Source organism: Thunnus thynnus, chromosome 10 (assembly GCF_963924715.1).
Source record: "Thunnus thynnus chromosome 10, fThuThy2.1, whole genome shotgun sequence".
Lineage (NCBI taxonomy): Eukaryota > Metazoa > Chordata > Actinopteri > Scombriformes > Scombridae > Thunnus > Thunnus thynnus.
The window spans coordinates 18,576,479-18,601,774 of record NC_089526.1 but is presented as its reverse complement, the minus strand read 5'-3'; the positions used below and the strand labels follow the sequence as shown (position 1 = coordinate 18,601,774).

At 39.4% G+C, this 25,296-nt stretch overlaps 1 protein-coding gene across 2 annotated transcripts; it reads left to right on the top strand.

Annotated features, from left to right (window-relative positions):
• Positions 1-594: 594 nt before the first annotated feature.
• LOC137191574 (rap guanine nucleotide exchange factor 5-like) lies at positions 595-25,107 on the top strand. Of its 2 annotated transcripts, XM_067601775.1 has the most exons (19): positions 595-690; positions 4,433-4,558; positions 9,689-9,828; positions 10,523-10,623; positions 14,762-14,840; positions 15,099-15,243; positions 15,341-15,438; positions 18,385-18,415; positions 18,637-18,715; positions 19,678-19,827; positions 20,452-20,549; positions 20,714-20,836; positions 21,010-21,188; positions 21,440-21,530; positions 21,635-21,685; positions 21,998-22,085; positions 22,242-22,306; positions 22,417-22,471; positions 22,988-25,107. In XM_067601775.1, exons 2-19 carry the CDS (start codon positions 4,484-4,486, stop codon positions 23,104-23,106), a joined length of 1,767 nt encoding a protein of 588 aa, XP_067457876.1. In that variant the 5' UTR covers positions 595-690; positions 4,433-4,483; the 3' UTR covers positions 23,107-25,107. The 2 variants fall into 2 exon arrangements, with proteins under 2 accessions (XP_067457876.1, XP_067457875.1); XM_067601774.1 differs by lacking the exon at positions 595-690 and having other exon boundaries at positions 4,070-4,558.
• Positions 25,108-25,296: the final 189 nt, after the last annotated feature.

The following is a 25,296-nucleotide window of genomic DNA, read 5'->3' as shown; positions in this document are numbered from 1 at the left end:
TGAAGAGGCACCCCACCGCCAATGCAGCTGCACTATTAAAAAAGACGCTTCATATTAACTCGTCTCCAAGACTTGCTTTAATACAGCTACTGGAAATTGCTGTATTAGATTTGACCAAGCCCCATTTTGTACCTTACATGTATTATTATCACATTTTAACATAGTGATATTACAGTAAAATCCACCTGTCTAGCATGATAATAGGGTCACTGCAGGAAATAAACCCCTAAGTTACCTTATAGATCAGCTGTTTGGATCAGAAAGTGCTGTTGTGGCATAATACCGTATGCGGTATGCGTAGGAATATGGAAGTTTTACAGCTTAGAAAATCTAGTGCCAAAGGAAAGGGCTGTCTGATGGCAAGATAAAGCAGTGAAAATATTCTAAATATAGTGTACACTTAAAACTGATTTGATTTTTTTAGGTGGGTAAAATACGCTTTGCTGCTGGCCCCGTCCACAGCAACACATTGCTTAGCCTCCGTACCAGTACTCCTGTCTGCTTCTCCAAACTGGGAGCGTGCGGACCCCAATCCACTGCAGGTAATACACTGACTATGGATAACTACCTCATACAACCCTACTTCAAAAAACTATCCCTTTAACCTGTGCTCAATGGCTCCACCCTACGGTAGAGGCAAGAACGCACAATGGAAATACAAACATCAAGTTCAAGGACAACGAGAAAAAAGTAAGTTAATTACCAAACAAATATATATATTTATTGCCATACTAACTGATATTTTTTTGCTTCTGTAGCTGCAGTCTAGTTGTGGTTCTTGAGTATCCTTTAATTTCAGTGCAAGTTGCTAATTGTTTTAGTAGTTTTTTGCTAGTAGCTAACAGTTAGCATCGCTCTGAGACTGAACGTTGATGAACGTTAACTACTGGTCACAGAGTTAGCGGTACTAATTTTCTCTAAAGCAAAACCACTAAAAAAGACGTTGTTTGACAAGACTTACCAATGCTTTGAATACATTTCTAGGTTCCCAAAGACGTACTGACAGTATAGAGTATTTTTTTTCCCACTTAATTATATATCCATGGTATTTCCCTAAATTGCAAGTTCAAACGAAGATGGTACCCGGAAGTCATGACGCATCATTCATTTATTAAAAGATTTATACTTATATTAAATGTCTAATCCATTGTTATTTCCTTTATTATTCAATTATTTTTTCATATATAACAGTTTCTTGCAATTATAAATAAAAGGACAAGAATTCAACAGCACCAAAAACAGCATCCTTTTTTACACATTTTCAACAGAACTGAACATTATAACCTTCATGAAAATAGGATTAGATGCAGAGCTGTTTTAGTTAGGTGAAGGTCTGAACTGGCGACATGTATATTACCTATAGCTATAAAGAGTTGCAACATAGAAAACAGGTTTAAAATCTGCTTTATTGTAGCAGATGGAATATTTTTTGTTTCAAGTTGGATACTTGAAGGATCTAGAAAAACTGTGTACACCTATTTTTTCAATTTACTCATGTCTTTTCAAAGTTTGGCTGGTATTATCTTTTAGATCAGATAAGACTATCCTAGCTTCCTTGGAGACAATGCTGTTGCTATGCTCCATTAATGTCCCTTTGAAGGTATAACTGCATTCGATACTGTCTCCTCAAATTAGCCACCATGTCGGAGAGAACAATATCACATTGCGTATTGCTTTTGTAATTTTGATTTGGGCTTGAAAAACACAGTAGGTATTAATGGAGGAAATATCATTCACTAGTGGTGATGTCATTGTTTCTGTAGCCTGTTATCTTCTATTTCTAGTTGATTGTACAGAAGATGAAATACTTTGTTATTGTGGAAATGGAACACTGTAACAAGCTAAATACAGTTTCATCACTTTTTTGAAATGCTGCAGGCCTACTATACCAGTGTACCCCAGATGGTTGTCATGGTAGTGCCTGATTAAAGGCAGCACTTTTAAAGCGAGTACACTAACACGTCTGACTTAAGGCACACTCACTTTGCAATTCATTTACTTGAGAAACTGGGTCAGTGGTAGCACATTAAAGCTAGAGTTGTCCTCCTGGCTTTGTCTCACTAAGGAATGTTCACTGGGAAGGAGCAGCAAGGAAGCCGTGGTTTTTCAGATATTCAAGGCCATTTATTTCCTTTGTTTCTTTCCCATAGTGAAATGGTATAGAATAACCTACTGCAGACAGACAGTAACATACAGTAGACTGGCTATGTATACTATCCAAAAAGGTTAAAAATAAGCTTGCTTGTTTTATTATTATTTAACATCAGTCCGTGAAGTTGAATTGATAAGCAATGCTTAATCAGCTCACCGTGAATATTGAGACCTCAGCAATAATGAAGTGCCAGTTAAGAAATAAGGGATGAAATTACTTAGCTGAAGTTGAGCAGGCTTTTAAAGGCATATGTTGTATATGAGGGCAGTGGGCATCTTCCCAATCAGTTACCTCGAAAGAACAAAAGAGCACAGTGGAATGATGGGACTCAACCTCACATGAAAGAGAACCAGCACCTAGAGATGGGGACCTTTTCTCATTCGGCAGTTTGCTGTATCAGCAGTTTGGAACAGCAGCACAATTGAATGGCTTTACAAGGACCCAGTCAAGCATCACACTGCTGACAGAGGGAAAAAAGATATAACGATAATAGATAAAGTGTTCATATGAAGAATTAATGTCCTTGCTTTTCCTTGGTCAATACACGTAGGATCACACTGTTCCTTCTGACAAGTCTAATTTAATTAGCAAGTGTCTGACAATTCATTGATCTTTAATAAAAAACAGTCACTTTGTGCTCGTAGAACACAAGATACAGGGACCAGCTTAACAAAACACTGCTATACATCACATATAGTGGTCAAAAAACTTTACAGGGCACTTTTAAGGCTGCACTGTTGCTTACCTAGTTAGAAAAAATAGCCGGTATTAGGGCTATGATGAGGATTTTTTCATTTATTTATTATTCTATCAATTGACTTTACAGTTAGTCAGTGAAGAACTGAAATAATTTGTCAATTAATCAATTAGCTGATCAACCAAAAAATAATTGGAAACTATTTTTATAATCACTTAATTGTTTAAATAATTTTTTCAGGCAAAAATATTCTCTGGTTTCAGCTTCTCCAATGTGAAGATTTGCTTCTTTTCTTTCTGCAGTGAACTCTTTGGGTTTTGGTGCAAATTGATAACATCACCTTGGATTTGGGGAAACTGTGATGGACATTGTGACTGTTTTCTGACATTTTACAGACCGAATCAAGAAAATAATCAGCAGATTAATTGATAAATGTTTTTTTTTGTTGCATAAAAATGTCACCAGTTCAATTTCCCAGGGCACAAGATGATGTTTTCAAATTGCTTTCCTTGCTTGCCTTGTTCAACCAACAGTGCATAATCCAAAGACATTTGATTTACAACAGAGAAAAACAGCTGATTCTTGTATTTGATGAGATGGAACCGTTAAATGTTTGTTATTTTTTCTTTAAAAACACACTATTAAGGTATTATCAAAATCTTTCCAAAGACAAATCGAATAATTGTTTCAGCAGTTACCAAAGGGTGTTGACAGTTCTTATCATTCTGCTTGCTCTTTAAACAAGTGACAAGTGGAGACATACTGTTCTCTTTCACAAAATGCTCCACATAACACATTCAAATGTGTGTCTGCATTCATTGTTTCCTCTTTCTCTCCCCATCTCTCTCCTTTGTTGTGTGATGAATATCTGGACAGTTTACTCATAACAAGTCTGTGACATGTGTTTGCTTTTTATGCTAGAGTCTGCTTACAGGTGACATTCAGTTGTTTTATTATTACTGACAAAACAGAACAGCTTGTATCACTTTAGTGCTTGTGCCCGAATGACCTTAAACCTACACACACATACAACACATCTCCCGCCCAACAAGTGTTTGACCTTCTAGTGTAATGTGCCCTACTCTCTCCTGCTTTCGTGAGATTTTGAAACTTCCTTTTTGGGGCAGTCTAGCTCACCAGATGTTTCCTGAACCCACCGTGTTCCTAACTCACTCCCCTCCCCAGTGGTGAAAGGCAGGGGGAGGACGGAGAGAGGGAGTCTGTCATTCACTCTCTTTAAAGCCAAACACACAGATACCTGGAGTCCAACTGATGAAATTTTTCCTGCGTGTCTCTCTCTCTGCTATAGAGCTACAGAGCTACAGAGCTGATCAAGGCACACATCGATTAGATTTTTACTTTGGCTGCAGTGACAGAGGAGGCTGTAACTCACCTGGACAGCACACACAGAAACACAAATGATTTTTGAGCTGCCTACCCCCTCTTGCCATTTCTTAGAGTAGTGTGAGCTCACAGACAGGAGTTCTGCTGTTTTGCCTGGTAGACAGCCAGAAGTTTGTAAGCCGGCGATGTCGTGGGACTGTGGCCTGAGGTATATGTTCTCTGTGTCCCCTGTGCTACAGCCAGGGAGCATCTGCATCCTGCATGACAAGGAGGACTTGTCCAGACTGGAGATGGTCCAGAGACTGGCCAAGGATGGCTGCCGCTTCCTGCAGAGTCACAGCAAGGGCCCAGAGAGGACAAGTGAGGTGAGATACACAACACTGCAGCAGTCAGAATGCTCTGATATTTTTACAACTTTTTTCACAACAAAACAGTGTGAAATGCTGCACTCTGTGATACATTCCACTGAACAGCTATCTTTGGTCCAGTCACAGTGAAAACATTAGTCAAGCTACTTATCAGACCTCTTTATGTCATTATGAACACCACTCAGTTAGCATACTTTCTCCCTGAATGTACAGTTAGAGCACATTAGATAGTTCATTTTACTCTGGACTATAATGTAATGTTTCATGCTGCTGTTGTGTGAGCATTGTGCCTTAGCATCCCCTCTTGCACTCCCCGTAGTGTTCCATTTATCAAACTGATGTTAATTTGTTGTCTGTTTTTATTGGCCTCTATACGTTCTATAATGCCTCTGCTCTCTCTCAAGATGAATGTTGTCATTTAGATTCTCTCCAGAGTAGGAAAATCTTCAATTAAATATACCAAAATAATCTCTAGACCACAGCAAACAAGATGTAAAACTTGGAAGATATTTTTACAGTATGCTGTAAAGTGTATTGCATTCATATGCATAACATTTGACATTATAAATGCACTGTATCTATTGTATTAATTCATCTATTTATATGTATGTTTTGCCTCCAAATACATTTTTCTCAGTGTCATTACCTTAACAGAAATGTAGATAGGCTACATGAACATACTTTAAGAATGCAGTTTGGCTCTATCAGTACAGCAGTTTCCTCATGTTTCAGGAGGGTTTCATTTCAAAGTCGTACCACTACAACCTGTCATTACTGAAAAGGTAACTACATGTCCCGTACGTTCAGTGCAACCTGCACACTTTTTTTTGAAACATTACATCACCTTCCAGTGAACTGACGTTTTAATTGGCTGACCTCATGGTGGGCTCAACTTCTCCCTTCCTGCCAGCTGTGCTAAACTGTACAACAATGGCAGGAAGAGTTGACGCAAGTGACCCAGGCCAGACCGCCATGCCAAGACATTGTGTGGTTTCAGGGTGGATTCCAGTGCATCAGGTCTCTGACCTTTTCTTCAAACCCTAAGCTAGTCTTCATCTGTGCTTTTATTCAATATAATGACATTTTGTCTGCACTACACCACTGCCAACCTGCGTATGTTCAAATGTTACTGCCGCATAATACAATAAGCTGTTGTATCTTTGTTGTTTTAGTTACAAGCATTGTGCCAAGTTTCTTATATTGTGAATTCAAAAACTGGAAAATTAAGCGTACCAATGGCACGTGTGTTTGTGTCATTTGCGTAATCCTAACAGCCAGATATGCTGACCTTGTATTTAATACTTCACATTATCTGGAAATGTTAAGAATATGTGAGATTATCTAGCAGTCTGTCTAGATTATAAAATGGTTTACAGTAATCCAATGATGCTACAATGCACATATTACATGTGACTCATATAAATATCTAAGCCCAGACATCAAAGAGCTTAGAAATCAGTTAAATCCCAGCTGGTGGAAACAGGGATGCTTAATATACAGCACTCTGTGGAAATGTGTGAGAGATTCTGGTGCAGGGAGACTGTGAGTGTTATGCAATCTCCTTTAATCTCAAAAGAAAAATGTTTAGGTTTTTCAACAAACATGTTTGTTGGTCTTTTCCTATGATAGTTCAGAGGCTGAAAGATTGACTGGTTTAAATGAAATAGTTTACAGTTTTGACAAAAATCACATCACTTCATGTCTTCAGAGGCATCAGAGAGTTTCTAGTTACTTGTAATTTGAGGTTTCTGTTGCTACATACATCTGATTAGAACATAGAACTGATGATTTTTGCCAGTACATGAAGCAAAGCACTGTTTATGTGCAAATATTTTACAAAACATGCACATATTCTTGATTATTGTATGCTACCAGAGTTGAACTGCATGAAAACAGAAATTTTAGCAGGTTACTTTTGGAGATAATAAAGTGCATTGTCATCAAAGGCTTCTTTAAAAACAACAATGATGTATGAATGCTTGGTCTTGTTCTTTTTCTTTTTCCCATTCCGTATGATCCACGCTATTCCTTAAGAGTAATTTAAACATAATCAGCACCCTGTCAGTACTGACACCTTCCAGGTCCGTGTTAAGTGTTCCATACCATTCGTGCCTGACCTGCTGCAGCAGCACAGAGACATGCAGACAGAAAGTGTCCGTCCAGCCAGTGGAATGCATCTGGAACCCTGAAAGAGACAGTAAACCACTGACGGGACATGAGTTTATGCAGAGGCCTGATAAGTAATGTTTACTCTTCTGCTGGCTGTGTCCATGTTGGGAGGACTTCAGGGGTAGCTGTAAGTCGAGGTCACCTCCAGGCCAGGGTTGGAACTGTGCAGCACAGGCACTCTGTCACATTATAAGCATCCACTCTAGAGGCCTGATTGTTTTTTGCTTTTTTTGTTTTGTTTTTTTTTTGTATTGGGACACTGGTAACCACAAAGCCCAGCGCACACTGAGGGGTGGCCTGCAGCAGCAGAGGCTAGATCAATAATTCATTGTGAGAAAAATGTTTGTTTGCTGTCTGACCCGTTAGCAGTAGACTGAGACACTCTGTTAATTATAGTCAAGAATTTAACTTGCTCCAGTGTCACGCTTAGTCAGACAAAAACTGCACTTTAATGACTTTCATGAAGCTAAGAGCACACAGTGCACGTCATGTCTTGATAAAGATAGAACCACCGGTGTCTTTTTCCTAAGAAGCAGGAAGCTAATCAGTGCTGCCTTTCCTTTCTGGGAATTTTCTAGTTCTTTGCTTTTTGTCACGCCCCTAAGCTTACATCATACTGTAGGTCCTGTGACAGGATAATACAGTCTGTTATTACCCTTAAGTATATGAAAGCAATTTTCGTGTGTGTGTGTGTGTTTGTATTGAGATAAATAAGGAATAAATTCATAAGTTGTCACTTTGACAGACATCTAAACTACACAATCACAACACTGAAGGAACACTGGAGCAGTGGTGACCTAAAGGTTAGAGAAGGGAGCTGGTTCAATCCCCCAGACTGGCAGCATAAATCTGGGTGGGGAAAGTGAAGAAGCAGTGCTCACATCTCCCTCATTACCACCACTGAGGTGCCCTTGAGCAAGGCCCTTAACCCCAACTGCTCCAGTGGAGGTGCTCAGTGGCCACCAGATCAGACTGTGGTTGTGCTGGGCAGTTTCCAGGTATGATTGTGTAACTGTGTTAATGGGATCAGGGCGTTTCTGAAAAAGAGAACATTGCTTTCAGAGAAACTCCCCTGAATAAATAAAGGTTAAAAAAAAGAACTGCCAGCAAACATTGCCATTAATGGTCCTTTCTGATGGTTTGAAAATATCTCTGCTGTTTATAGATGTGACTGCTCGACTGGGTAATGTTAATGCTGAAATCTTGGCCCACCATGATGCAGTTACGTGTTTCTGTTGTGTTGTGGAGTATGAGTGTGTCTGTGTGTTGTGTTAATGTATGCATCTCTGTTGTGTGTTGTGCACTTATGTCTGTTTGTGTATACAATATACATACACACTGATAAGTGTTAATGTGCCAGGAAGTCATGCTTAACTGAAGGGCCCTGGATGCTTCTCTGCAAAAGGCAATTAGGGCAGAAAACTGCAACCACTTCCAGTCTGTCTGCCTGACTAATTGCATGCACAGAGGCTTGTATTGCATTGACTGATGGCTGAGGAGAGGGGGGTTGAAGTGGGGAGCTGATGCAGGATGCATGTGCGTGCACCATACAGTGAACTCCTCATTAAGACCAATATCTCTGATCCAGACTCTCCATTGTCAAGCAGCTACCACAGTCTTTATTCTTCAGAGTGGCTGTAACAAATCATTGTTTTAAAAAGCTAGGGTTAAAAAAGTTCAGTTCAGGGACTTCACATGAATATATCCTTGAGTGTCTTAACCAGTGATGTATAAGAGCACAACAATTTATTCAGCTGGGAAACTCAATATGGTAGATATTACTGCTCTACCTTCATTTGGTACTCAAAGTAGGTATATTTGCTTCCCAATTTGGAAACTTTTGACTGGTCTTGGAACAAATATAAGCGAGAAAAAAAAAATTAAACACCACAATCTACCTAGTTGGATCCCACTTTTTCTTTAATTATCTGGCTAGTGAAACAATTAGTTGATTAAACGATTAGTCAATCGATGTAAAAATTAATGAACAACAATCTGGATAGTCAAGATAGTCAGTCTCTTAAGGAGTTTGTCAAATTCTAGCCTCTCAAAATGTGAGGAGTTGCTGCTACACGCCATTTTATATCATTGTAAATGGAATGTTTGGGGGTTTTGGACTATTGGTTGGAAAAACAAGCAGTTTAAAGATATGTCACATTGGACCTTGGGAAATTGTAATTGTGGGCATTTTTCACTATTTTATAGACAAAAAAATTATTGATTGATTTTTGTATTTAGTGTTTGTTTGTTTTTTCCATTTCAGCTCATATATCTGACTATTATAAGATTTTAAACCGATACATTGCCCTGTATTGAAGAGAGGGAGATGCCTTACATTAAAGAGAAGCCCAGCCTATTAACCTGGTGAAGATTTAAAGAGCAGGATAGAGGTGACAAATTGAAGGACTTTTACTGTCTTTCACTCTGGTTCTAAAAGATTGATAACATGGTGACATTGGGTGACATTGTGTGACTGCATGACTAAGAGGGCAAAGAGACAAAGAGAAAGACAGAGTGAGACAGAGAAGGAAAGTGGGAGACAGCTCAGGCATGAGGCGAAATTGATCATTCATAGCAACCCATGGTGATCATAAGACAAGGACCTAGCATGTGAGTTTAAGTCTAAACTAAACTCTGAATGACTAAACCATTCTTTAGTTTAACTATATGATGGCTTGAAAATAGATTGTCTCTCTAGACACCACTCATAATTTAATACGCTCAACATAGGAATCGGTAATTAAAATATGCATGAGTCTTTTATGTTAATCCCTGAATGGGCTCCACCGATAAGAACTGAATAATGATATATGGAAATTCTCTTTCATTTACAGTGCTGGCTCTGACAGAGTATTATGATGGAAATCAGTGGTGATTTGTGTGAGTGGGAGAAAATACAGGGGAATCTCCTTGGTGATAACACAGTCCTTCCCTCCCTCCCCTTCTCTCCCTACACAGCCCCAGAGTGACGAGGGAGTCCACGTGTGTCTGAGGGAGAGGGGCCACGATGTGCTCGTTCTCCAGAGAATGTCGTCAGAGCAGCCAGCCCTCTCCGCATCAGCGAGGGGAGGAGGGAGAGAGGAGGCGAGGAACAGGAGGTAAGCCTCTCCTCTCCCCTCCTCTCTAGATTCCCTCCCTCTCTCTCTCTTTCACTATCTATTTCTCTGCTACAGCACTCTCCCTCTCATCATTCTCCTTCTCTGTCTCTCCGGATCACACACGCACTCAGGCATGCTTACATCACAACTCCCTACACATAAACGACTACATTAAATACATATAAGTTAGCAGCATGGGACTGTGAGGCAGAGCTCTGCTGGCTGCCTTCCCATTCAAGTCATACTGAAGCTTTTTTAGTCGTGAAAATACCGGGATTCCTCAGTGAGGGATAGACAGCAGTGGACTCCGGGCTGTAGCAGCTGCAGGTGGATGGATGGATGGGTAAAGGGGGCATGCAGCAGTAACCACGGCAACGTTGCCGGTGTGAGGGCACGGGAACTCTGTAAGGATGGGCTCTCAACAGCAGCCCCGGAACCTGCGACTGGAGGAGGGCAGGCTGCTGCATGCTGCCTTGGTAGAGCAGGAGGAGGACGAGGATGACGAGGAGGGTTCCGAGGAGAGCAGCAGTGACAGCACCAGCCGGGCAGAGCCGCTGACTATGCCCACCTTTGACGTCCCCTACTTTCGCTACATAGACGATGAAGGGACAGAGGGAGAGGATGAATGGAGCAGCAGTCGCTCACTGTCCTCTATCGAGGAGGACTCATCCACTGACTCTGTTGTGTCTGACAGGTACATGGTGGTATCAGGGACCCCAGAGAAGATCCTGGAACACTTGCTGAATGACCTGACACTGGACGATGACCAGGGGATAACACAGGGCAAAGAGTCAGGTCAGTATTCATACTTTAATATCCTGCAACACCCTCTTCACCCCCCTTTGTCATTACTGTGTTTTGTAACTGTGTGAATGATTAATCCTTGTAATTAAGAGAGCAAAACTAAAAAAAAGAAAAATATTCAGTTGGTAGACTTTATGACTACAGCATTGTTATGGTAGTCTGCTTATATAGGTCCTTGTGATGTTTTTGTATGTTTGTGAAAGATAGATAGAAAGAGAGACATAGCTCCCTTTACTTTCCTTTTTACTTTCTCTTTTCCCCGCCTCTCCCTCAGCAGCCCCCCACCCCCCTCCCTCGCTCCCTCCCTCCCTCCCTCCCTCCCAACCCACCACACCCCCCCACACCCCAGGCAATATTACTGGGCTACTGGGTACTATCGTTCCCAGACTGCCACTAAGTTCAAGCCTGTTCATTTAAAAGCAAGATAAGAGACAGAGGTTACTCATATCTTTTGAGAGTGAGGCTGTAACGGACACGCAATCCAGCTTCACAGAAAAAACAAATCAACACATTTCCTCTCATCGCAGCAGGTACATGATAATGTGACACTGTTGCCAAGGCAGAGGACACTCTCTGTTGCTGAAGCTGAGAGGATGGCTCGGTGAAAAATTATGATTGCAGGCAGAAGCACAGTCAGACAAGGAGAGAAAGGATGAACACTGTAAAGGGGGGGAAAGAGAGAGGAAGAGGAATGCATGTTTTTCCTGGGAGATGGAGGTGGTCACAGATGATCTCTCACTGGGATGGAGGCAGGCTAACCTCATACTAGAGATCATTACTCATTATGATGAGGAAGTGAGTGAAATTGATCTAAATGTACTCTCAGGAGATGTGCCTGCAGTTGCAAGATGGTGCATTTGGCATGAATCATAGCAATGCATTTTATGGTGAAACTTATTGCTATAATTGAGTATTTAATATTAATGTCATGTTTAACATAGAGCTAAATAATTTGCCAAATGAATAAGACATCCTTCTATTTTTCAGTTTGTGTATTCACAATAAACCCATCCGTACTTTACCTCTTAGCTCATTTCCTATGTGGTCAGTAGGCAGTGGTTTGTTGATGAATCATTCACCATTAGCTCACCTTGCAATGAGTGTATTGAAGGTAAGATGCTGAGCGATGTTCCAGGGTCAAAGAGCCAGAGACCTGAGGAGGAAAAGGGATGAACTGAGTCCTGAACAGCAATTGATCTGCACTCAGTAATGTTTAATAGTCTGACTCCTGTTGGCCTTGGTTCTCTCCATGTGAATACTGAAACTCAGTATGCTCCAGTGCTACTTCTTAGTGTGCCCTTGGAGGTGCAGCTCCCCAGAAAGATGATGGCATGAGATCCTTGATTTCATCAAAAAGAGATTTATCTGAGCATCCAACAAGCTGCCATGTTTGGTATGACTCTCAAGGATGGCTCAGAAAGATCGTGCAGCTACATGACTGATGATTGCAGCAGATTATTGATGTTGTGTTTATGACTTCATGGTCATTCATGGTAGCACTTGCTTGCATCTATACTCAGTACACAACATTAAGAATGCAGAGGAGCTTTACATCTTTCTGCAAGAGATGGCAGTTTTCTAGAAAGAACCACAGGCATGTTTGAGTAAAAGCAATGTTGTGTGAACCACTGCAGGAGTGTATACTGTGCAGATATGCTATGGTGTCCTTCTGTGGGAAAGCATTCACAGCTGTTCAGTGTTTAGTTCTTTCCTGTGCCCAATCTCTGAGTGCAGCTATTGATTCTTGCTCTGCACAGATTCACACTGCACACTGCCAGCGCTGAAAAACATGTAATGGAACATTTGGGTTGTTAATGAGAGGATGTTCCAGCACTTTCAGTGATACACCATGTGGAGAGATGTTGATGCTTAACTATAGTTTTAAAAAGAATCAGTATTGTGAGTGAGTAGATAAAGAATTTTAAATAATTCCACTTAAATACAGGCTATTATAAGGCTTTTAAAGTAAGAGGATGGCATCTGGTTACTGCTGCAGCCAATAAGTGACACATTAACATGCTTATTTTAAAGGTTGCATTAATCAATTTTACAAATGCTTATTGAAATGCAAAAGGGATTGGCATGTTGATTGACAGGTTGATTGATTTCAATGTAGAATGACAAGCTAGATCAATTAATCCATTCTGAATTTCCTCAGAAAAAGAAAATAAATTTGTTTTGGTTTGAGTGCAGTACTATGCAGAACAGTAGAATACACTTTTGATTTTATTATCAGCTCTAGCAGATTAACACTTGAGATATGCTTACTACATGGTACATTCACATCTCTGATCCAGGCCAATTACTGATGATAGATGAATATTTTCAATGGTGTGATGTTTAAGGGTCACAAAAAACAAACATCTGGACAGACTATTAGACTTGATTTATGCAGCACAATTCAAACATAGAGATTTTTGTCACACTGAAACTAACGGGTCCTCTGCTAAATTGTTTGGATTAAATCTTTACCCTGCAGTACATTGTCTGCTTTTTTGCTGTTACCAAGAAAAACTTAAGATATGACTTTAGGTTGTAAAATTAAATATTTATTCAGTTTTTCTAACTTCAAAAAACTTGCAGAGCGTACAGCCTGGGGAGCAGTATCTAAGCTGTTACTCATGAGAAAGTGTTTCAGTTAAGATAGCTTGGAGAAAATACACAAATATACAGCGGTGTGTGTGTGAGTGGTTCAGGATGAATGTGTGTATGTGTGTGGGCGGGGGGAGTAGGTACAGTATGTGAGTGTTGTTTTTTGGCTTTGTGTTAAGGTGTGTTATGTATTCTTTATGGGAGCTACATGTGTATGAGTGTGTAACCTCTCATAAGCAGTGAGTGATGCATCCACAGCTGCTCTGTACGGATTAACATAATGATGTCAGGGAGTCCTGTGGACCAGAACGCACACAAAGGCCCTGGGAAGCCAGTGTGAAATTAAAAGGGAGAATTTACAATTCTGGGTGTGGGGCACACTTACAGAGGGGTTGAGAGGAGGTTTGCCCTAATAGGATTTGTAAAGCTTTTCGCTTGTGGCAGGAGTTGCTGTCCTTCTCTTTCTTTTTATGCCTTAGAAATGTATTTCAGTGACTTCCACGTCAATTTCTGAAACACACTTTTACAGCTTGTTTTTTATCTAATAAGAACAAACCGTACAATTGTGAAATAAAAAATGAATTTCTTACATTTTAATAACAGATTCTGACAGAAAGCTTTGTATGAGATTTTAAAAGTGCTGCTTAATTAAAGGGAGTCAGGCTTAGTCTTTTTTTATCATGGTAAAAAATGATGAAAAGTGTAGACTGCATTTCATGCTATGGAAACTTGTTAAAGTAAGCTTTCAGTAAAGTGGTCTATTTTACCAACTTTGATTTAATCAATTTACAGAAACACTTAGCCATGTGTAACCTTGGGGAAAAAATCATACAAGGGTACAGTGGCAGAAAATTCTGCTTATAAACACATTTGGATGATGGCTAAGTAATATCAGATTGCTACTATGTGAGCGAGATTATAACAATGAAAACGCAGACTTCATCAGAGGTCAGAGAGAGTCAATGTACACATTACACTATCGGCTTATGGTCACTGATACAGCCTGTGATGGCGAATGTGCGAGATTGAAGATAAAGCCGGTAAAGGCTCGTTTGAACTTGTTCGAGCAAAAGAGCGCGGAAGAATCCTCACCGGTTTCAGCACAAGTCATTATCGGTTACTGACCATGAAGGATTATGTGCCATTGAAAGGTCTCGCACATTATGCTTGCCTTTGAAATGTCTCTGCTTAGTGCTTGTTAACTGATATGTATTATTAAGATGGAATAGGAAATATTGAAGCCACGTCTTTGAGTTTCCATCTCCATCTCAGTGCAGCTCAGCAATCATACAGTTGTCAAGGTCACCGGTGTTCCTGTCCCCAAGCGTTCTGTAACGTGGTATAAACCTAATGAGGCTATGTATGTAGGATTCATAAGATGAGCTGCAAAGAATTTCAACTTGTTTTAAGTTTCTCTGTGCAGTGAGATACAGTATATTTTATATATTTTATAACTCTGTGGAAATAGTAGCATTTGAACTCTTTCTAAAGTTACCTAAAAATGTATCATACTGTATTTTTGTGTCTCTCTTTACAGATACACTTCTGGATGACTTCCTGCTAACTTACCCAGTGTTCATGTCAACCAGTGATTTATGTCAAGCTCTGCTGGGACAATATCCTTGTTTTTACAGGCATATTATAACAAAGATTCACATGTAATAACCCTTTTTTGTGGATGCTTCAGAGAGAAATAGATGAATACAAAAGCATGACTGAATTATTGACTCACTCAACCGTGTTTATCCAACAGACTCTCTCTCCACCCATCCTTAAATAAACATCACACACATTTGCTCCCTTCCTCTGCATGATATTGTATACTGTATTGGATCTCACACTCCATCTGTGCTGAAGCCTTAACCTAATACCACCTATTGCACTAAGAGATACAGAGGGAAAGAGGACAGGAAGGAGGCTCTGGAGAGGAAACAAAAAGTCCTGCACCTGGTGTCACAGTGGGTGGCTCTCTGCAAAGACTTCCTGAGAGAAGACGAGCATGTCAAACTGTTCATGAAGGTAGGAAACACGCAAGGAAAAAGGTTGGAAACTGGGTGTGAGGGCAACTTAAAATGGGTGTGACAGGGAGAAATGAAAAATTGACATTTCCTTCCAGACTTTGTGTCGTTACGTGTTGGATGATCTTTATGAGCACCCAGCCCTGGAGAAGGACATGAGGGAACTGCAGAGAGCCTACCAGCTGCATCGCAGACAGTGAGTGACCATGTGATAACTTACTTTGCTTGTCATTGGTAGGAATTAGAGACAGAGTTATTCAATACTATGTATTATATATATACTATTATAGTATATATAGTATATATACTATACTATAATACATACATAAATAATCTATAGAATGGAAAAAATTTATATGATATCAATAATGTATTTATTGATATCAAGTCTGGGTGTGTTCAACACTAAGTACAAACATGACTGTTGGAGATCTGAAAAGAAGCAGAGAGACTGGCTGGTCTCTCTTTCTCTACAAAGAAAGAGCCTCTTCTCTGCTTGTAGCCTTTATTTAGCTTCTCATCAATGACTTCTTTCAGAGATCGAAGAGTAAATGCAGTGTTCTGGGGTGTTATGCAAGAAAATATGAAGGTCATGGAGTTTTTTTTATCTAGAATCCCCAAAATTGAGGAAATACAGACATTTTGAGGGTTAATGATAAGCTGTCAGATTTGGGACATTAATTTTTGTCAAGAGAAAAAGGAATAAACATCAAAGAACCTGCACAAGTTTTTGCTCAACCACTTTTTTACTGCTGCTGGTTCTTCATGGTGTCAAACACATCCGCTTATATAATCACAGTGATACACATCATTTAGCAATTATGACTTCAGACCTGTTAAGTAATAAAGCACTTATGTAATTTAGTCCATAGCCTTAATGGAAAATACTGGGTAGTACTATAAAATAGACATATCCAGAAACCCTACAAAATATTGCATGAATAAAGTAATACTGACAATTATCACCTTTGGAGACATTGTGCCAAGTTTATAAATCCAATAAGACTTTTTCCGGAGAAAAACACCTTCATAAAATGCATGGCCACTGGACTCTTTGGGTAAATGATGCAAACTGTGTTCTGCTCTGCATGTTTACAGCACAGATTGTTTAATAGCATAGCTGAGATAAAATTTCCATTTATAGTAACCAAATTTTAGCACAAGTTCTGTCCTTGCAAGATATTGAGATAGATGATCACTGTGATGATTCAGCGTTTTTGTGTATTTTTCAATCAATCAATTCCAGTCTGTCAAATAAAGCTGAATTATAATACAAAGTGTACCAAAGTGCTTAAACAGACACAAAATAATGAATCTATGTCAAAAAGAAATAATAACAATGTCTGAAAAGGTATTTGCTGATATATCTGTACAAAAATATATGAAATATATGAACTGCATGAGCTGCACACTCCAGACAATGAGTAAATGTTAGCTCTGCTATACAAACATACTGTATATATAGAATATCCATGTACATGCATGTGCGCACATACACACATGTTTACATACTCACATGCATATCAGCAATATACTGTATCAACAGAACTAATCAACAAACTAAAGCACATGTACATATCTTCACTGACTCAACTAGTATCAGATTCTGATTTATTGCTGAATGCAGTAAAAGTAACTTTTGTAATACATGCCACTTATGAGTCAAAGCTCCTATATACAGCATTAAACAAACTTAATCTGGTTCTGTCTGCACCTAGTCTGTCTTTAAATCCTTAATTATAACTGTTCCATTCCTATGTTTCATTTTTGTAAGCACTTTAAGAGAAAGGAATGCTTTTCAAGTTATGGTTTCACCTTAACATTGGACAATATTTTATATCAGAGAGTCTCAGCTTTTAAAACTCTGTATATATATAGACTAGTGATTCATATACACCAAGTACTGTATGTACATAATTGGTGTACAGTAAACACTCCATCAAACAGAATTTTAACACACATCTCTCTGAATCATAATATTAGTCTGATTTGTTGTTAAAGTAGAACTGTTGCTTGGCTACAATTTCTTGGTTTAATAAATATAAGCATCAAATGGCTCCTTGGTGTTACAGTGTAAACAACCCCCAGTCACCAGACATACTGCCACACCCATGTCCCCCTTCACCCTCCCTCAACCACAGTCTCCAATCAGAGCCTCTCCCTGGGGATGCTCCAACCTGCCGCCCATTAGAAGCCAGTGCAGATAATTCAGCCTGACTCTGCTGCCAGTATCTGGCTCTGTCTTATTCATGTTTATATCCAGGGAGGGAGATCCACAACACCCACTCATTTAAAGCAGTGGACTTTGTGTAGGTGTTACTAACTGACATACTCTACTATTTATGAGCTTTTCACAATCAGGCTCTCCCTGTGGGAGGACAAGATTGACTGCTTTGTTGCAATCTGCTGCTGAGTGAAAAACTAAAAGGTGTCATTTTTTTTATACAAAGAAGACTCTTTAAGTCCTTTGCTCCCATTAACTTCCATCTGGCCTTTGTACAAAAGAAAGTCATATGTTTCTGAAAGGTTATAAAGCAAACACCACTCGTTCTGTTGCACTCTCTCATCATGTGGCATCATTATAATTCACAACACTGAGCTCATTGATGTCCACAGTGACTCTGTGTTTTTTGAGCAGTAGGGGATCACAAGCTCTGTTTTGAGATGACAGTGGGAATCAGGTTTTTCATTAGCGCAGGACTGCTGCTGGCCAGCGAGAGGGGATCCCTTAGGGCAGGCTTTGTGCCAACATGTCTATTGTGATGCAGAGCCCAGTAAAAGCTGAGGGATGATAATGGACACAGGGCTATCTATCATGCTAGCCAGGCCTAACTGATGAGAATAGGGTGATTAAATGAAGGGATCAGATTGGAAGGTCTAAAATCTACAAACCACTTTAATCTTGGCCTGACACTGAGCTTAAATAATGGACTGAAAGCAGCAGAAGAGTGTATATGTACATCCACTTTACCTTGATTATAGACTGTGTGGATGGTGAAGTTGTTTTTGTACTAAACATAGTTGCAGCCTAAGGAAAATCACCAGATCAGGTTTTTAGGACAAAATAACAAAATCTTTTTGTGCCTGTGTGGGCACATGATGGTGAGCTTTACTGATTTCTTCCTCCTGTTTTTTTTTCCAGCGCGGTGGATGAATATTCCCCTCAAAGAAAAGTAAGTGAAAAGATCTTGTGTTTTCTCTCTTTACAACACTAAGACAGAAAAAATTTAATTTAACAGAGCTGGCTGTCCTCCTCGACATACTGGTTTGGGTGTTGAGGCTATTGTCCTGACATTTCCTGCTGAAAACATTGTTCTGTAGTTAAACCGAAAGCGCTCAGTGTTCTCAGGCAATATGAATGTGTGTCAAAATCCACGCATTTCCCCTCTTTTAGAGCAAAGCACTTTTCCACCAATTGAGCCTGAAGGAGAACGGGCTCCAGTCCAGGGGCACACAGAGAGAGACCAAGGAAGGTAAGTCATAAAACATGAAAACATGGCAGTCTTCACACATTCCTGCCATCATACGTTGTTTCCAAAGTTGTTGAAGTGAGACATTTAGTCTGAACATTGGGACAATGGGAATCTTTCCAGGGAATAATGAGAAGGTTTGGAAATGCAAATTCCTAACTTATGACTTATGAATTCCCATTGTGTTATTGATGTCTTATAGGATCAGCTTTTTCTTTTAAGGGTCTGTTTCACCCATATTACAAAGACAGATTTTCTCACTTACATTAAGTGGTATCTAGCCAAGCGAGATAGTCTTGATTTTATCTATTAAGGTTTTGAGGTATTTGTCTCCAACAGCTCTTAATTTGAGAATTTTTTTATGGAATTACTTTCTAACAAAGATACCAACCCTTTAACCTTCGTCAAGAGATCTGTTGATTATGGTCTATCCCCAACAAACTGTTGACCTCTGAGTGGCTCCACTGAAGCAGTTGAGGGTCAGTTGCCTTACTCAAGGTCCCCTTATCAATCAGGGCAGCCTTGCTAAACCCTTTCCCTCCTATTGTTTCTCAAGAAGTCCAAACCTACTTTTCTCACCACTAAATTAGGGGTGTTCAACCACATACCATGACAGGGAAAGTTTTTATTTAAACCAGAGACTGTAGTGGGTTAGATCATTTGTTTTTCTTTTTATGGTTGAAGATGCTCTAAACAGTAAAATAATCTGCTTTGGTCTGTGTCTGAGCAATTAGGTTTAACCATGGGCCAGTTTTTTTAGGATTTTTCATTGGGGGGGCTCCTAACCATTGTAGTGGGAATGGAGGCCTGTATGTTATGTTTATTTCTTCTATTTACAGTAGATTTGTAAAAAAAAAAAAAAAAAAAAGTCAACCCAAAGTGTCTTGTACACCAGATGTACTTAATATAAGCATTGTGCATTCTGTATTGTGCCGTACTGAAACAATACTTTCTCTCTGTTGCAGTGCTGTGTCATGTGTACATCACCATGGACTCATACCTGAGCATGAGGGCCCATGCTGGAGTAGTGGCCCAGGAGCTGCTGCAGGCAGTGGCAGAAAGGATGGATGTCCCCCAGGGGGAACTGGTACTAGTGGCTGTCACTTATCCTGGAGGTAAATATCATTCAAATCAGCCAACACAACTGTCATTAAAGTGCTACAGTATATAACAACTGTGAAAGTCAGAAAGTCAGACTTTAACTGTAGTCTGTTGCACATTTCATGATGGTGAACAGTAAACAGGCATGTGTTTTTCGATGCTTGTAGATCATGTGGAATGAGAAGCAGTAACAATATTGTTCCTATTATTTTTATACTCATTATAAACCAAAACATATCACTTTCTGTCCAGCACTATCCTATCCTGTTTGAATCATCTACAACACTAGTAAAAATGGAAATATTATTTTATGTAAAATTCATTGTAACATGATTTTCCCACAATATTTAATGCTTTTTTTTCTATATTGAGTTGTATTTTTAGGCCAGATATGAATGGGTGAGATTGTTATCTCATATCTTCCCAGTGACAACAGTTAAAAGAAGAAGCATTTACAGTCAGTTATATAAATATAATATAAAGTCAGTTTCTTGTTATCAGTGACTGAGGTGACTGGCTTCCTCAGAGTGGAGCCTGGCACAGCGAGTCTTATCTCTAACTACTGATAGCTGCTCACACGCTGCCTGACAGATTTTTAATGGTGTTCTGCTGTTGGTGATATGTTTCCTCTCCTGCAGGAAGGCTCCTCCTGCAGCCTCAGGACAGAGTTTTCTCCGATTCCTTGCGGCCTGTGGGGAGGCTGCATGTTTGCAGGAAGGACCTGGGTGAAGTCCTGGTAGGGATATCATTGTAATGTGTCACTTCAACCACAATTTCCTTATCTTTATATCTGCTAACATGAAATAACTTGTGCACAAACATGTCTTTGAATGTTCACGTCAATCTTTCAGGCGGAAGAATAACCAAAAAATCGTGTTTTCTTTTGTTTTCCCTCTTCAGAACCCATTCACAGACAACTCAGAGCTACAACAGAGGACAGCTCGCATGCTCAGTTTGAACACATGGGACGTGGCTGTTGCTCTCACCAACTTCGACTGGACCATTTTTGACTCAATGCATGAGGTTTGTCCCACAGCCTGAAATCCTATAATCCTATAATTTGTTGCCTTTAAAATGTGCCTTGTAGGTCTAAAGGGTCTGATTCATTTTAAAAGACTTCAGACATTCTTTCAGCATCAGGCGCCCTACTCTGCTCAACTCATCAGAATGTGTTGGGTCTTTTTTTTTTTTTACAGCAAGAGCTGGTCTATTTCACCTTCAACCGCCACGCTAGCAGTAGCCACACAGTGGCGTTGGAGCTGCTGCTGCAGCGCTGCAATGAAGTCCAGCTATGGGTGATGACGGAGGTGTTGCTGTGCCCAACGCTCTGCAAAAGAGTACAACTCATCAAGAAGTTCATCAAGATTGCTGCCCAGTTAGTAGCTTTACTCACGTCATTCTGCATTTTGTTTAGAGATTTATTTATTGTAATTATATACACACACTGACTTCTCACACTGCCAGTCACAACATCAGCATAACCGGGCCCAAATCTTTAGGGGAGATGTCAAGATTTGCATGGGAATGCTGCGCCCTCCAGTGGCAATTAATAAACTGCATCTCCTTTTGTGCGGTTGAGCTGTCCATGGAAGTCACTGAATTGTGTGCTCATTTCATCTTTTACAGCTGTAAAGCACAGAGGAACCTCAACTGTTTCTTTGCCATTATATTGGGCCTGAACACTGCAGCTGTTAGCCGCCTCAGTCAGACATGGGAGGTAAGGATCTCCCTTTTCTTACATCATTCATCTGTGCCACATTCATGTATGTAGTTGAAGTCTATAGTACAGTATAGAATAAATAAATTATTTTGCCCCTGCAGAAAATTCCTGGGAAATTCAAAAAGCTGTTTTCAGAGCTGGAGACAATTACAGTAAGTATAACTCTTGCTCAGTGTTTACAACACACTGTACATCTGTTCCCTTTATAAAAATTTAAGTGAAAAACATTGACATCAATCCAGGGAATAACAGGGAATATAAAACCCCTGCTTCAGTGTTTATGTGCTGAAACAAACACACACAATTCATTTAATTTCTAAACATCAGACAAAACATCAGGTGTTTTGAATGATGATTAGTTTCTAATGCTGCCATAATTAAGCTCTAACAACGTGTGCATGCACAGGCACACACATTCACCCCCAGAAGGATTGCACTCATTCGATTTGAAAATGTCTTCACAGGATCCTTCGCTGAACCACAAGGCCTACAGGGACTCCTTCAAGAAGATGAAGGCGCCAAAGATCCCCTTTCTTCCTCTGCTACTGAAAGGTGCGCTCGTTATTCTGTCACTTCAATGCCACAGATCTAGTCCAACTACAGGAGGAGAGCGTTGAGAGATATCAGGATTTGACATACAGAAACATTTTATCTCAAACATCCATTGTTGACAAACATCCATACCAACACAATGTTTATCTCTTTTAGATATTACATTCATCCATGAAGGCAACAAGACATTTCATGACAACCTGGTCAATTTTGAAAAGCTGGTAAGTCTGTGAAGTCTTTGTAGCACTGCTTCTGCATATTTCTCTGCACTAAACACGGTGCTGAATTTTGAAATGTCATGTTTTTAATGAATGTACATCTTGTTTCCCAGCACATGATTGCAGACACGGTTCGGCTCATCAGACAGTGTCAGAAAGATCACATGGGTCAGTATTCAGATCATGCAGTACTCATTTTATGGTGATGACATAACCAAAACTTTTCTTGAACTTAATGTCATCATAAAATCAGGTATCACCTCCATCAGGCAATCTTAAGTAAATAACCAAATATGAAGAAAATCAGTTAATTTTAATTTTCCTTGAAACACACTATTTCCACATAGTTTAAATCAGGTTTATACTACTTACTGTGATGTAAACAATCATTTCACTGTTCATCATCCACAACATGTCCATGTGTAATAAGCTTAAACTTACACAAATGTCCTGTTGTAATAGATAGAAAGATACCTCTTTTGATTAAAATGATCTAAAGATAAGAACAGCATTCAATATGATATTTTTCACCAGGCCATCAATAACAAATGTGATTGTCAACAGAAGCTCATTTGAATCAATGTTGAAAAATGACAAAAATGCACATTCTTAGACAGACAAGTTGTCCTGGATGCTGCTGTCTTGGCTTGAAAGTAAAAAAAAAACGTATTATTTTCTTTCCAGGAAATGGCATCACCCAGAAGAGCAGCTCAGAAGTGCGAGCTTACACTGATTACCTTCATATCATTGACAATCAGCAGACTCTGTTTGAACTGTCACACAGGCTGGAGCCTCGCGCTTAGAGGACAGCTCGTACTGTATTTCCCACTCTGTCGGATTGCCAAGGACCCGTTTATTGCTGTCCCATCTTTTTACTCAGGACTCAGTCAGCAAACAGAGGACACTGCATGATCCTGGCCAACCACAGGTGGGAGTTGGTCAATCAGGAATATCAGAAAAAGACACATCTTGGGTTAAATGCATAAATATTTGCAGAGATTCACAACAGTCACGGATCCAAAGCACCTGAAACCAAGCCCAGCCAGTATCATTTCACTGCAGTGCCAGCAGTTCCACTCCAGCTTGTGCTGCCTGTTGGCAAGAAAAAGTAACGCCAACAGTAAGATGTTAATGAGTATGTCTCCATTGTGCAGGTCCTAACTGCTGCTGTTGCTTTCATTTCCGACAGGTGGCAGAGGTTGTTATATGTAGAGCTGCTCTGATAATGACACAACAGCTCCCCTTTGTGGAGGATTAGCAGCCTGCAAGATGATTTTGTGAGTTAGATGTGAGTTGCAGGTGAGGATGTGCTTCCCAGCTAAGGAAAAAACTACATAAAACAAACGTGGAGATACACAAGTGTTGAGCATGAAAGTTCAGTCTTAAATTTAACCTTTAATGACTTATCAACCACACACATCTTAAGATGCAGATTCACACCATTCATCTTTTTGCATTTACAGACAGTGATGATAAATGTTGCATCAGAGGGTTGTGTCATCAGATTTAACCAAAGAGTATTTCAACTAACAAGTCTTTCTGTTTCCTCACAATCCAATACAGTTCATGCACAACAAGCTCATATCTTTCTAAAGTGACTCAAGACTACAAATATAGTGAAAATGATTGTTAAACCTATGTTTAAATATTTAACATTTTCATATATAATTTCCATTATCTATTTTTACATTGCAGAATACTATAGGAAATTAGAAGAGGATGTACAGTATAGTGTATTTCTTTGGTGTGTGTGTGTGTGAAAATTTAAGTTATAATCATGTATGTTAGTGCCAAAAACCATAATGCCCATTCAAATGAATGTTGTGGACAATCAGTTAAATGAAGCAGCAGACCCATCCTGTTACATCTCTGTATCTGTCTGTGTTCAACCTAAAGCCCAATGCAATGTATTTTTCCTCTGACTGAAGAGGATCCACTCCAGTTGGTTTTGGTTTGATTTGTTGAGATTTGAAGATATATTAGCTTTGTGGTACTGTGAGTACCAGAAATTAGCATTTGAAAAACAACATGTCATCCCGAAAACAATTACATGATGACTCACAACAACCCACGATAATCCCTGTACTGACAACTGCTTTCTGGTTAAACCAAACACTTCTGAGCCACATTATGGGGGTGAGCCTTTAATTCTCAGTACATGTTTGGATAGATATTGTTAGATAAGAGGAAAAATAAGTGTTATTGTGTTTTTGGATGAGCTGTCCCTCTAAAGAGAAAGAGCAATAGCAAAATCAAATACTACAGCACCTTCTGGACAAAAAGGAGAAAATAGAAGCCATTTGCTTACTGTATGTACAGTATAGTGTGTAGTCATAGAAAATACTGTATTTGTTCTCTAAATTGGTTGGCTGAGAATTTTCACTTTTGTCCTAAAGTTAGACCATTTCAAGTAGGCGTTGTGAAGTGTTATAGATGGAGTTTTGCATTATATTCTTAATTTTTTTTGTATATTTTGGAATTAAAAGCCCACAGTGAACATGGAGAGACTTTGCTTTAGCATTATCCATCTAATTGTAAATTTGCTTTTTATCACAATGATGTAGAGTTTATTCTATTTATACTGTGTGTGTGTGTGTATATATACACATATATATATATAGAAATTCTGGACAAGGATATTTATTTATTTCAGAATTATTTATTTGTTTCTATAGACATTACTTATAATAATTCTGTTTAATTTCATGCTTCGTATGCACCGTTTTGGCTGGTCTGCATGATGTGGCGAACCATGGATTGACCACCAGTGTCAACTGTGCATGCAATAAAATATTTTTCATCAACATGAGCTGGTTATTATAAAAGCTGTCCTTTTATAAAGGTGGTGACATTTAAAAGTTGTTTCAAACAGGCAAATGGAACTTTCTAACTCTATTCTTTAAATAAAAACTACACAGTAAGATAGCAGATCAATAACACTGTTCATTGCTAATGCATTTACAATAGTGTCAATGTAGAACTGGTACAAGCAA

Excerpts from the sequence above, each read along its gene's own strand:
- LOC137191574 (XM_067601774.1), top strand. The coding sequence starts at position 4,379 with ATGTCGTGGGACTGTGGCCTGAGGTATATGTTCTCTGTGTCCCCTGTG. Across the intron at positions 9,829-10,522 it reads GAGGAGGCGAGGAACAGGAG|GTACATGGTGGTATCAGGGA; the intron begins GTAAGCCTCTCC and ends TGTGTCTGACAG. Across the intron at positions 14,841-15,098 it reads TGTCAAGCTCTGCTGGGACA|CTATTGCACTAAGAGATACA; the intron begins ATATCCTTGTTT and ends ACCTAATACCAC.